The sequence below is a fragment of the Mesoplodon mirus genome, assembly GCF_964341445.2.
Source record: "Mesoplodon mirus genome assembly, chromosome: X".
Classification (NCBI taxonomy): Eukaryota; Metazoa; Chordata; class Mammalia; order Artiodactyla; family Ziphiidae; genus Mesoplodon; species Mesoplodon mirus.
This window is the reverse complement of record NC_138981.1, coordinates 7,476,081-7,489,149: the sequence shown is the minus strand read 5'-3', so window position 1 is coordinate 7,489,149 and position 13,069 is coordinate 7,476,081. Positions and strand designations below refer to the sequence as shown.

Here is a 13,069-nt window from a genome sequence, read left to right as displayed (position 1 = left end):
AGGGCACTCCACCACTCCAGGCAAGTTAGCATGCACTCTGCCCATTCCTATGCACTAGACTCTCCAAACCACACCGCTTCCCTCCAGCGTTGACATTAGCCCCTAAGGACACAACACAGGCCTGTCTATCAATTAACAATGAATATCCAAGCAGAGACAACCCCCAGCAAAAACAGAGGACAGCCCTAACATTCGATGAAATAATCGTTCTGAGGGCAGCTGTACTGACCAAATAATTCAGGTGACTATTAAACTCTGGGTAGAGAATGCTCACAGAGATACAGCTCATGATCCTCATAATACAGTGAATTTTAAGGAGCCAGTATGTTATCAAATGGGCGGTGGGGCCTCCAAAGCTCAGCAAATATCCCCAAACTTCTGACAGCTGTGCAACGTGGAAAGCAGACCCAGCCTTCCACACAATCCGTGATCACACAACAATCTGTGATCACACAAAGCAAACGGAAACCAGGAGACAGGGCACACAACGAAAGGCCGAGCAACAGAGGACAAATGTGCTTCATGTGTCCCGCGCTGGGAAAGAGCCCCAAGACCAAGTGAAGAGACGCACGTTCAGAAACAGACACGCGAGAGAGCGGAGACGTCCTGCTGCCAAAAGGGCAGGCTTTGCTGGCGAGAAATCAAAGTCGGAGATAAAAGAGGTAGACTGCGGAAACGGAGATGCTGCTGACGTCAGGAACGAGGTTCCTCCGTGGTCACAGAGCCAACCCCCACCTGCCTCCGGCCCCCTGTGGGCTGGAGACCCGACACCTGTCCTGGGCGCTGTCCTGAAAACACAGGGGGCGGGGGCACCTGGCACCTGCAGCGGGAGTGGGCGGGGTCTAAGTGGTGGGTTCCCCGGTCTTCCCTACTCCATCCGGTTCTCGACCACCTCCCACTTGTAATAGGGACCCGGAGCGTCCGAGCCCTGGGCACCCCCTGCGGATGGCAGGCTCCCTCCACCTTCTGCCAGGCCGTAGCTGCCTGAGTAATAAGGCTTCGGCTTTGCCAGCTGCTCCTCCGCTGGAAGCCAGCCCCGCCTGCCCAGCCAGCCCACCTTTCCGTGGCACCCTGCATGGATGTGGCCCGGGAGCGCTGGATCTCGTCCTCCAGGCGTCGCCGCTCCTCGTCCAGCCGGGCCACGTCCTCCGCCGGCCGCCTCTGCTGGATGATGAGCTGCAGCTCCTGAAGCAGGGCCTCCTTCTCCTTGATGAGCTGCAGCCGGTCCCTGTCGGCCTCGGCCATGCCCGGCCAGGACTCGCTCTCAAACTGGGCCAGCTGCCTCTGGATATTTGAGACTCTGCAAGACAGGGACACATAAAAATCCATGAACTTGATGAAAAAGCACTGTCTTCACACATCCTCAGCACCATCACACGGATTCTAGAAACTCAGTCCGATAAATACGGGAATGATTGCACTGAGTAAAACCTCACACGACAAAAATAAAGGATCTGGAAATGAGGTGTAACAAAAATGATGTGTAAGTCCTTTGCGACATATGCCCCAGCCTATGAGATTCAGGATGACGGTAACCATATCATTTTTGTTTCAAAGAACTGACCAAAAGGCTGGCAGACCCCAACTCGCCCACGTGCACGGTGCTGTTTCCTGTGTCCTGTTCTGGAGCGGGATGGAGCCGGCTCATTTCTCTCTGTGCCCCTCCCTCTGCAGTAGCTAAACACCGTGCTGCACACACGAGATGCTTCTGGCCTCCTGCCTTCTCTGCCGTGCCTAACTGCTGAGCCCGCCTTGAGAAAATCCCAGGAGAGAAATGCGCCCATCACAGGATTCTGTATCGTGCCAGAGGCCTTGACCACGCATGAAGTTCAAAACGCCTGGCAGAGAGCAGATACTCAACAAAAGCTAAATGCATGAAACGGAGAATAAACACGCCAGCAAGGATATGAAAGAATGGGAGCCAGCCCTGGTGAGAGTGGATGTGGTATAGGGTAATCTGGGCGGATACAAACCGGTCAGCTGCACTGTGCCGGCACCACCATCCTCAAGGTGTAAAACTATGGCTCTCGTCACTCCCTGTGTGCCTAAATGTCCGCGTGCCTGCCTGGCAGACAGACTGGTGTCCTGAGGTGGTGCTGAATGCAGAGTAAGTGAAAGAGATGTGACTTGTGTTTTCAGAGCATCCTTTCATAGCAGAAGTAGAACGTTTTAAGCCCTTTAAGTTTACATGTGGCTAAGGATGAGGGCTATTTCTGGGCAGAAACAAGGAACTCCAGACCTGACCAGAACCCAGCGCTGTGGAGGACAGAGATTGGCACACGGGCCCAAAACCAAAATCCAAAGACTTCTCTGAGGTGACAGAGAGCTGTGAGGACAGCTAAGCGGCAGGTGCACATAGCCCTCTAGCCTCTAAGGCAGCGGTTCTCAAAGTGGGGTCCCTGACTGGCAGCCTCAGCATCACCTAGGAGCTTGTTACAAATGCAAACCTCGGGCCCCACCCCAGACCTGCTGAATGCCACACTCTGCGGATTGGGGTTGGGCAACCTGGGTTTGGACAAGCCCTCTAGGAGTTTGTGATGCTTGTTTGACACCCTCTGCTTTCAGGCAGCCCAGCCTGGTCTGGAGGATGCTAATTGGCCTTGGAGCTCTTAGAGGCTTGCATCAGGCATGGATGGGATTATCCTCACTAAAACAGGAATGGCAAGAGTGCTTCTGAGACTGCGCCGTCCCGTGCCCAGGGCACATGTCGCTAATCAAAGCTGGCGTCCTTCCTGCTGGGTCCAGACTTCAGAATCCTTCTCAACACTGTGCTTCCTGCAGATACTGGTACACGTGTTAAGGGCTGTCGGCCAGCCCTGCACCAATCCACGCTCTTCCTGAACTAGACGTAAGCACAAGACTAGTCAGCCTGGCTGTAGGACAGGGCAAGACTCCTTCTTCAAGTACCAAACCAATCGGATAACCCACAGTCACGAAGAGAAAAGAATACACAAGTTATAGTTTAAATGCACACATTTTACTCAAGCCCAGTTCCCCAAGAAGGTAAAGAAAATAGCTGAATGTCAGTAGCTTTGTTAGACAAGTTCTTTTCTAACTTAAAACTAATTTCCTGAAAATGTGTTGGAAAATGGTGCCAAATCATGTCACTGAAAACTAATGACAGATGCAGCTGAACAGGGTTAGGAATCCAACTGGGCTTAAGCATCCACCTCTGTCTAATTAGTGTAATTAAAATTTATGGCAGGCATGTAACTGAAGCCCAAGGAAACACTCCAAGCAGACTCATAAATTAGCGCCAAATCAGACATCAGACCCAGTGAAATTTCTGGAACATTCTGCTGTAGATCCAGCCAAGTCAAAGGTAAGGAATAAATATAAAAGAGATGTACAATGAGCAAACGCACTGGGTCCTCATAATTTTTCATTTCAATGTATCTGATCCACAGGAAAGCCTATCTGAGCACAACTAAAGTTAGCAGTATTACCTGGTAATATATACTAATAATTCTCATACTACAAGCAGACATATTTTTAAAAGCACTCCTTTTGAGTTTTCTGAAGTTTACATGTAAGGAGATCAAGATTCCATATGAGTTGGCCAGCTCCAGGTTAGCTGCCATTTCACAGGGATTCAAGTTGCTGAGGGTGGCTGGAGATCCAGTCCTAGATACTCCTATTCTTTCCAGGAAAATCTCAAGTAATATCCACTATCAGAAAAAAGAATAAAGAAAAAACTGAATTATGAGAGGGAGGAGAAGCAAAGGGCAAATTTCCAGAGGTCTGCCCACTGTGAGCATAAAAGAAATAGTACAGTGGCCAGAAATAAACAGTGTACTGTAACTTTCCAGAGCTCACAAGAAAAATATGTAAGGACACATGGTGAGGGATGACTTCTACAGCAGAGACAACCTGGATGAAGCTGACTTCATGTAACCCATCTGGAAAAGCTGTTTGGGCTGTGCTGAGTACTAGGCAAGCACGCTGTGCTTAGAACAGTGCTCTTTTAATAATTAAATTTTACAACAATGTGAATGACTGCATACTTGTCTCAGAGGTACCTAAGAATCTAGAAGGATACTGGCATATATTGGAAAGTGCAGTTTCTTTCTCTAGATCCATACTCCGGAGGCAGACATTTGGGTTATGCTCTCAGCCAGGTTGAGAGAAGCACGTGTCTGTCTGTCTGTCTGTACTGGGAGCCGAAAGCTCTAAAAGGATTCCTTCAGCGCTTCCTAGTACAGTTGCCAAGGAACAGACGGGATGGCTTTACCTTTAAAACAATAAGCCCTGTCTACCGTGCTGCTGGCCGGGAAACAAGCCACCTGCAAGGCGGACCCTCCGTGTGCTAGGGTTACTGGAGGGAACAGACCTTCCACGTCAGACCACATACAGATGTACAGTCACGATGTCCCTTCTACACCCACGCCCAACAGCTGATGCGTAGTGCAGGTTGGAACCCCACTCCTGCAAGCGCCATTGCTCCAATTCTGGGTAATACAGGAAAAACCATTTCCAGAAAGGCTGTCTTCTGAAATATCTTTTCAGGGAAATTAAATACATGGAAACAAAGCAAGGTCATGATTACAGTTTGTAAAAAAAAAAAAAAAAAAAACTTTTCCAAGTTCTTTTTTTTTTTGGCCGCGCGGCGCGGCTTGCGGGATCTTAGTTCCCCGACCACGGACCGGACCGAGCCCAGGGCCGCGGCAGTGAGAGCGGCAAGTTCTAACCACTGGATGCTTAAGAGGTGGACCGCCAGGGACCTCCCCAAGTTCATTTTTAAAGAGAACCGAGATCAATTACTCAGCCATAAGAAGGAATAAAATCGGGTCATTTGTAGAGATGTGGATGGACCTAGAGTCTGTCATACAGAGTGAAGTAAGCCAAAAAGAGAAAAAAGAAATATTGTATATTAACACATACATGTGGAATCTAGGAAAATGGTACAGATGAAACTATCTGTGGGGCACAAATAGAGACGTAGATGTAGAGAACAGACATGTGGACACAGGGGGAGAAGGGGATGGTGGCACAAACTGGGAGATTAGGTTTGGCATAAATACACTACCATGTGTAAAATATAGCTAGTGGGCACCTGCTGTATACCACAGGGAGCTCAGCTCGGTGCTCTGTGACGACCTAGATGGGTGGGATGGGGGGAGTGGGAGGGAGGTCCAAGAGGGAGGGGATGTATGTATACATAGAGCTGATTCACTTCACTGTATAGCAGAAACTAACACAACATTGTAAAGCAATTTTACTCCAATTAAAAGAAAAAAAAAGTAAATAAATTTAAAAAAATAATAAAGAGAACCGAGATCAATTTAAAACTGGCAAGGGTTTTTTTTTTCCCTGCGAGTCACCTGTATTCTTTACTGATTCTTATTTTTGATAGGTAATCCCTTTTATGGCCTATATATATATCCTCTCACAAATGCCTTTAAAGGCTTTAAAACACATGTCCCCGTGCTCAGGATAGTGAAGAAATGAGAGCAAGTCCTCAATCAAGCATTCTGGTCTCATATTTATTGTGTGATTTCTAAATTCCATCGCCCTGAACAGGCCTAATGTAGACAGAAGTCAAATATGAATCATTTTTCCCTTACTAGTTTTGCCCAAACACCTTTCCTGTTACAACCCAGGCACCATTAAACCATGAATGGAAACCTGCATTTATGCCGCAGAAACTGCTTGGACCCTTACAGTTCACATGGAAATCTTAAATATGACTTCTTTTTCGAAGAAGAAAATGCACTTTTAATATTACACAGTTTTGAGGCATATTTTACATATCCAGAGTAATCCCCAGGTATTTGAATTTATACCTGAATTCTGTGACCTACAATATAAATTCGCATGTTCCTAAAATACTGCTGCTTTCTGGAATAGAAATGGAACTCCAGGCAAGCCATGGCTCTGACTGGTCGTGATGGAACGTGGTGGATCCCAATGCCATGTTCCAGGACATGGTGCCAGCTTGGAGCCTAGTGCCTTCAGATGTCAATTACAGCTACAGACTTGATACCTTTATGTTTCCTCTCCTTAGTTTTCTTTTTTGCAAATATCCATTCAAATGAAAAGCAAAAGTTCACCAGAGTCTCAGCTGAGATCTGAGTCAGATGGATGGTGAAATCACTTCAGCTCCCTGAACTAAATATCGATAAACCAGTGTCCATTTGGCTCAACTCTGTATCCTACATTGGAGATTCACGGAGTCTGGATCTAGAAGTGTGGCATAAGAAGGACCTACGAATACCCCAACATCCCTCCCTGCCCTCACATCTTGTCCCCTCTGAATGAACAGATCTTCAGAGAGTGAGTTCGTTAAGTGAAAAGCAGATCGTCTCCAGGCTTCTTTCTCTTGGCCTGAATGGAGAAGGTGCGTTCCTTTGTTTCTCATAGCCGTGCCCCACTCCCAAACCCAAACACACAGTCATTAGAGAAATGAAGGGAAAATCCAACAGACTGATCAAATTCAGCTGGAACCCTAATACTATACCAGTGACAACTGAGGAACAGCAGGGCCCATCCTGGCAACAAACACTGAGACATGGAGAAACCAGACGGGCCGAATGTTTTGTTCCTATCAGGACCATGAGTGTTTCTATGGAAACAGCTAGTCTGTGCACTGTACAGTTCCAGTTTCTGGAACACGTGCTCTTAGGTTAAAAATAAGGAGCTGGGCTTCCCTGGTGGTGCAGTGGTTGAGAGTCCGCCTGCCGATGCAGGGGACACGGGTTCGTGCCCCGGTCCAGGAAGATCCCACATGCTGCGGAGCAGCTGGGCCCGTGAGCCACGGCCGCTGAGCCTGCGTGTCCGGAGCCTGTACTCCGCAACGGGAGAGGCCACAACAGTGAGAGGCCCGCGTACCGCAAAAAAAAAAAAAAAAAAAATGGGGCCTCCCTGGTGGCGCAGTGGTTGAGAGTCCGCCTGCCGATGCAGGGGACACGGGTTCGTGCCCCGGTCCGGGAAGATCCCACATGCCGCGGAGCGGCTGGGCCCGTGAGCCACGGCCGCTGGGCCTGCGCGTCCGGAGCCTGTGCTCCGCAACGGGAGAGGCCACAACAGTGAGAGGCCCGCGTACCGCAAAAAAAAAAAAATGAATTTAAAAAAAAAAAAAAAAGGAGCCATCTGCGTCATCAGGATTGCTTCGAGAAGACTAGCTCCTCCAAACTGGCTTTGAAAAATTCTCAAATTTTTAACCAATAATGTGAAAATATTTCCATCATAAGGTCTGCGTTGGGAATCCAAAGCCATGTTCCTAAAGGGAAAGGAATAAGCAGTTGTTTGGGTACATTTCACATGACCTAGAGTTGAAAACACAAAACTAGTCCCCATGATAGTGGTGGTTTGGTCTAGAGAATTCTCTAGAAATCATACCAGTGCTTGGAATTATGAGTTCCACTTCCATAAACTTCCTTTAAATCTGAATGTACGTGAAACCCTCATAGTCCAGAACATTTATTGCATTTTGACGATTTGCCAACTCTGAGAAACCATCTCGAATCTAGATATACAAGGAAATACATAAGTGCATCAACTTCTCTCCACTTAGAAGTGGCAAAGCCCAGGAGGTTTTGCAGAGGGTAGGAAAGCTCAACTTCGCAGGGTGGAATGATTTCAGAAATGGGAGCTGGGAGATGGACGTCTAAGGCTGGGGCAGCAGAAGGAAAAGACAGAACGCTGAACGTGGCACTAAAATAAGGAAAGCCTTGCAGTGAAGAGCAGGGAAGGATGCGCTTTTCTGTGCTAACACTGCCATCAGAAGTGACGCCTTCTCTTCCACGCACTGGTGGGTGAACGGGGGGGCATGATGCCTTCCTGTAGGTGGGACACCCTTCTCCACTGATGCTTGTCATGGAGGTGGCCACGTGGAGAGTCCCTGGACAGAACCCCAAAGCCACTGTGCTTTGACTGTGGTCCTCATTACTCAGGTTTTGGAACATTAACGTTGGTTCTAGGTTTAGTTCTTGGCAAAGACCTGCTTGCTGTTGCTCCCTCCCCAAGTGTACGCTGTTCTAATCATGTGTCTCATTTAGAGGCAGTCTGAACACACACACAGAAAAGGCAACTGGAATAAAATCCCTGACCTGGTGCTGGGTGGCCATACTCTTAACACCTGATGACCTTGACCCTCCCTAAGTGTCACAGGAGCGGGGATCGTAGGGTTGTCCTGACCACACTACAAGGGGTATTGAGTCTAGCGTCTTGCCAGATGTGGCTGGCACTTGTAGGACCACAGCTGAGTAGGTTACAAGTCAGGAACTCACTCACCTTCCAGTTAAACCTTAACTGTAAGCAATTTCAGTGACTGGAGGCCAAATATGATTACCCCACAGGGACTGGAGCCAGGCACTGCCACCACATCAGGGGACCGGATCCAGAGTGCCAAACACAGGGTGCTGTAATCAACGACTTGGCAACAACAAGAACGCTTCAAGGATGCTTTTACGCAGGAGAAGGTACAATGAAAGCACCGAACTGATTATCAGAAATCGAGATCCATCTTCTAAGTGGTCGACCATAAAGCGAGACCCAGAGAACTCTCTCAGGGGCCGTTCTTCCCTGACACCTAAGAAACTTGCCATTATACAACTTTCCGCGCTGACCCCTGCTCCCCCTGGACTGAGAAAGCCCTTCCTCAACGTATGGGCAGCCGGAATTCCAGCATCCCTCAGGGCCCAGCTCCAATGCCATTTTCTCCAACACCTAAGAACAGGACGCATTACAGGGGGTTCCAAGACCACAAGCCCTTTCCAATGACCATGAAGGCCCAGGAAGCATAAGCCGAGCTTGGAATGATGACGTATGAGGTGACTGTGCCCGGCCTCCGTCAGCTCCCTAAAGACATGCATGTCTAGATGCCCTTTCTCCTCTTAAGTCAAGGGGAAATATCCCACGGCTCACCCCAGGACGAGGGCCTTGGGGAAGGGAGCCAGGAACACAGCAGCTGGCCTGGAGCTGACTGGGCCCCAGGACTCTGTCCACTCGCCCACCCGCAGGGGTGAAGGCCAAAGAGCAAGTGTGACCAAAGCAGACCCCTGTGTACTCATTCAATCAATATTCACCAGGTACTCAGCTGGTGGAATTATAGCAATGACCTAAACAGACAAAAACCCCTGCCCTCATGGGCTTCCCATTCTCGCAGGGAAAGACAGACACAGTGACCAGAAGGAGAGCAGAGGCCACGTGACCATTTGAGGCAAAGCATTCTATTGCAGGCAGAGGAAACAGCGAGGGCCAAGGGCACTGTATTAGTTTCCTTCTGTTTCTGTAACAAATTACCACAAACTTGGTGGCTTAGAACAACACACACATGATTACCTTACAGTTCCAGATGTCAGAAGTCAAAAATGGGCGAGCAGGGCTGTGATCCTTCTGGAGGCTTCGGGAAGAATCCATTTCGCAGCTGTTTCCAAGGGCTGCCCACATTCCTTGGCTCAAGGCCCTGAATCACTCTGATCTCTGCCACCCTCACATCTCCTTCTCTGCTTCTCCCTCTTATAGGGACCCTTGTGATTACATTGAGCCTCTCTAGATGATCCAGGGTCATCTCCCCATCTCAAGATCTCTAGCTTGAGGCCATCTGCAAAGTTCCTTCTGCCATGGAAGGCAAAGAGTCACGGTTTGGGGATTAAGACATCTGGGGCAGCATTATTCTGCCAACTCCAAGCACTAAATCAGGAGCGTGCCTGGCAGGTTTGAGGCCTGGCATGCAAGGGGGCCAACGTGGCTGGACGAGGCTAACGCCCTGAGTCAGTGGAAGACCTGCTCCTGAGCCCTTGACATCCACACACAGTAGGGATTTCGGAGCAAGATAAGAAGCTCAAGAGTAAGGTTTCTCGAAGGCAAAAAGAAACTCTGGGCCACCCACATCTTTGCTGTGGGGACCGTCCTGCGCATTGTGGGTTGTTTAGCAGCGTCCTTGGGTTCCCGCCCGGGATGCCAGCAGTACCCTCTCTCCAGTCACGAGAACCAAAAACATCCCCCCGGGGGCGGGGGGTGCAAAACCCACCCCCACCCCTTAGTGGATGATGGGATCTAACATGTTTTGAAAGGAGCCCTTGTCTGAAAAAAAATTCAGACCTGGCAATTTAACCAACCAAAAGTCACAGAAAATTATGCTGAGCTGCACCATCAGTCCAAAAGTGCACCACTCTCGCCAGGGAAAAAGCACGTGACAACTGAGAGAACATCTTTGCCCATCACTCCAGTAAAATTTACAAAGAATGGTGATATTTAACGATGAGGAGGAGATACAGAAACCAGGGCTCTCAACTGCCACTGGTGGCAGTGTAAAGTGTGCAAGTTATTTTGGAAGACGATTCACTGGTATCTATCCGAACTTTGAATGGACATGTCTTTAGACCCATACATTTCCTTGCTATGTATCTGTCGAAGGAAACAGCCATCTCTGCAAGGCTGGGGACTGTAAATAGATGTGTACCATTTGTGAACAGGAAAAACTGGAATCAGCTAGATGGCCATCCGTAGAGGATGGCTATAACCATTATAAAAGCTATGCATCGTATACTGTATTTAACTATATTGAGCTTAATTTATTTAAATGTTTAGGTAAAAACTGGAAGGTTTCACAGCAAATCATTAACGGTGAGAGGTAGGATTAGAGACGAGGATAAGATGGGAGGTCTCTATGGATTGCATCTTTGACAAAAACAATGTATTCGCGTATTATTTATGTGTACATAGATGTACAAGCATATATGTGCATGTTTCTGAACCCTGTGTGTCTATACATATATATACTGTGTGTGCACACACACACACACCCCAGATACTGCCTGGGGTATCCCCACCCCCAGGCAGAACCACTGGCATCCTCACGTATTTCTGTTAGCTGTGGGGGAGTTTATCTCCCAAACAGGTTAAAGACCATATATATGTATTTTTTTTTTTTGGCCGAGCTGCACGGCATGTGGGATGTTAGTTCCCTGACTAGGGATTGAACCCGGGCCCCCTGCATTGGAAGCACGGAGTCTTAACCACTGGACCTCCAGGGAAGTCCCAAAGACCATATGTCGTTATGGTATCACATAAACCACAGAATTTCTTTGAAATACCTGGAACAGGGCAGGTGCTGGGCAGAAGTATAATCTCCCAGCCTTCCAGCAGCTTCTCTGCCCACTGCTGCGGGATGTGTGTGAAGCTGCTGGGGTCACCCATACAGATCTGCCATGGGGAAATGAGGCAGAGATGGCCCGGCTAAGACGTCACAGTCCTCCAGCACAGGGCAGGGGTCCTCGGCCGCAGCACTAGTGACATTTGGATGACTCTCTTTTGGGGGCTGTCCTGTGCGCTGTAGGATGTGGAGCAGCATCCCTGGTCTCTACCCACAAGATGCCAGTAGCACCCACCCCAGAGCTGTGACAACTAACAACGTCTCTAGACATGGCCAGAAGTCTACGGGGGGCCGGGTGTGCAGTCGCGCTGTCGCACCCCTCCCCCATTCCCCGCCCCACAAGTGGGAACCATTGTGCTAGTGGGAAAAGAACAAGGCAGTGCTTGTGTGAGCCAACCCAGGACGTCTTTACAACGCATCTCTGATTTCTAAATGCGGCCAACACAGCCCAGAAAGGCGTTTCTGAGAAGCCCCTACTGTCCCACAAAGGTTGAAGTGCTGGGGACAGGACCCTCCTCTGCAACTGCACTGCATTTCCTAACAAGGCTCTGGTGACCTGGAAATACTCCTTCCATTTAGAAGATACTGATGAAGTGCGGTGTCCTCCCCTGCATAATGTTCTTAAAGAATGGACTTTCCGCCCAAATGTATTATCTCGACATTTAACAAGTTACTCACTCTGTACCGACATCATCTCTGGAAAACAAAGACATCACTTGCTGTGGTTGGTAAATGTCACAGCAGAACAGTGACGATTATGTTAAGTGCAGCAACCGTCAATTTTCTGCAGTTTAATACAACGCAGCAAATTCCGATACCCACACAGTGCAGCAGAAACATGCAGGAAGGAGCCGAGGAAAACTGAGGAGAGACGACAGCGGCTGACAAATGCCAGCCAGCGAGCTCCTGAGAAGGGATGTGTGAGGCCGGGGAAGCAGGCGCCGAGGGAAGCGGTCTGCGTGGAAGTGCAGTGCCCGCCTTGAGCACATCGAGGACGCCGTGAAGAGCAAGAGCCAGGAGGACCCGGCAGAGGGGCTCTGGGCAGAAGCCGCAGCAGCTCAAGCCGGCCCTCCAGCAGGGAGTCAGATGATCTGCTTCTGTTGCTATTTTTACGTTTGCTAAAAAGGTAACAAAGCGGATTTCCAGACATCCCTGAACGATACACCATACTGAGCGGGCCCAACTATTTCGCTTCCAGAACTACGCCCTCACCCTGCTTGGCATTCGCTCCTCCTCCCCCCACCCCCCAGACAGCAGTTCATATGTGACTAAAGAAAGGTTTTCGTGAAGCGTTCCATATTTTTTTAAAAATATAAAAAATAAAAAAACTTTTTGAAAAAGATAGGCTTCACAGCTTTCCGAAGCACATATTTTGAAATAATTTGGTTTTAAGACTCTTTCCAGAAGGCACAAAAGAGAGAAAGTCCCTAAAAAAAGAACATGAAATCTAGGGCAGAGTCAGAATACTGAACACGGTGCACATGGGGAGAAAGGTGACAAAACACTGTGCCTGCGAGGCCGGCAGCCCACCTGGCAGTGCTGCCCATGAACCCTGGCTGGACCGGGAGGGAGGGAGGGAGGGAAAGACACATTTTGAAAATGCACAACAAGGTCAAGTCCCGATCTTCAGAAGGCGGGTGATGGACAACACAGGTCAACAGAAGCGACTGAGTTCCAGTTCTCTCCATCAAAATGATGTAGATTAGGTACCGCTATCGCCCGGTGACCTAATCCTTTCTAAAGTGTCTTTTAACCCAAGATACGTGGCTTTTTCCGTTAACCTATGGAATAAGCAGCCACATATTCAAACACCAGGTTTGCTTAAGCTGGTCTGAGGGACTGATGCTCAGTCGGAAGGCAGGGAGGGGGTTCTGAACTACCTGAGAGGATAAGGAGAGCCGGAAGAGTCTCTGTTTTTATTAAATCCCGTCTTCATAACTGTTTGCAATATTGCGAGTTTCACATTTTAAT

At 48.8% G+C, this 13,069-nt stretch overlaps 1 protein-coding gene across 2 annotated transcripts in view; it reads right to left on the bottom strand.

Moving 5' to 3' along the window:
* Positions 1-13,069, bottom strand: part of WWC3 (WWC family member 3) — a 118,133-nt gene that overhangs the window by 30,257 nt on the left and 74,807 nt on the right. For both annotated transcript variants that reach the window (XM_082610406.1, XM_082610407.1), the window contains exon 9: positions 1,058-1,300. In XM_082610406.1, the coding sequence (XP_082466532.1) occupies positions 1,058-1,300 (243 nt within the window). The remainder of the gene's footprint in view (positions 1-1,057; positions 1,301-13,069) is intronic.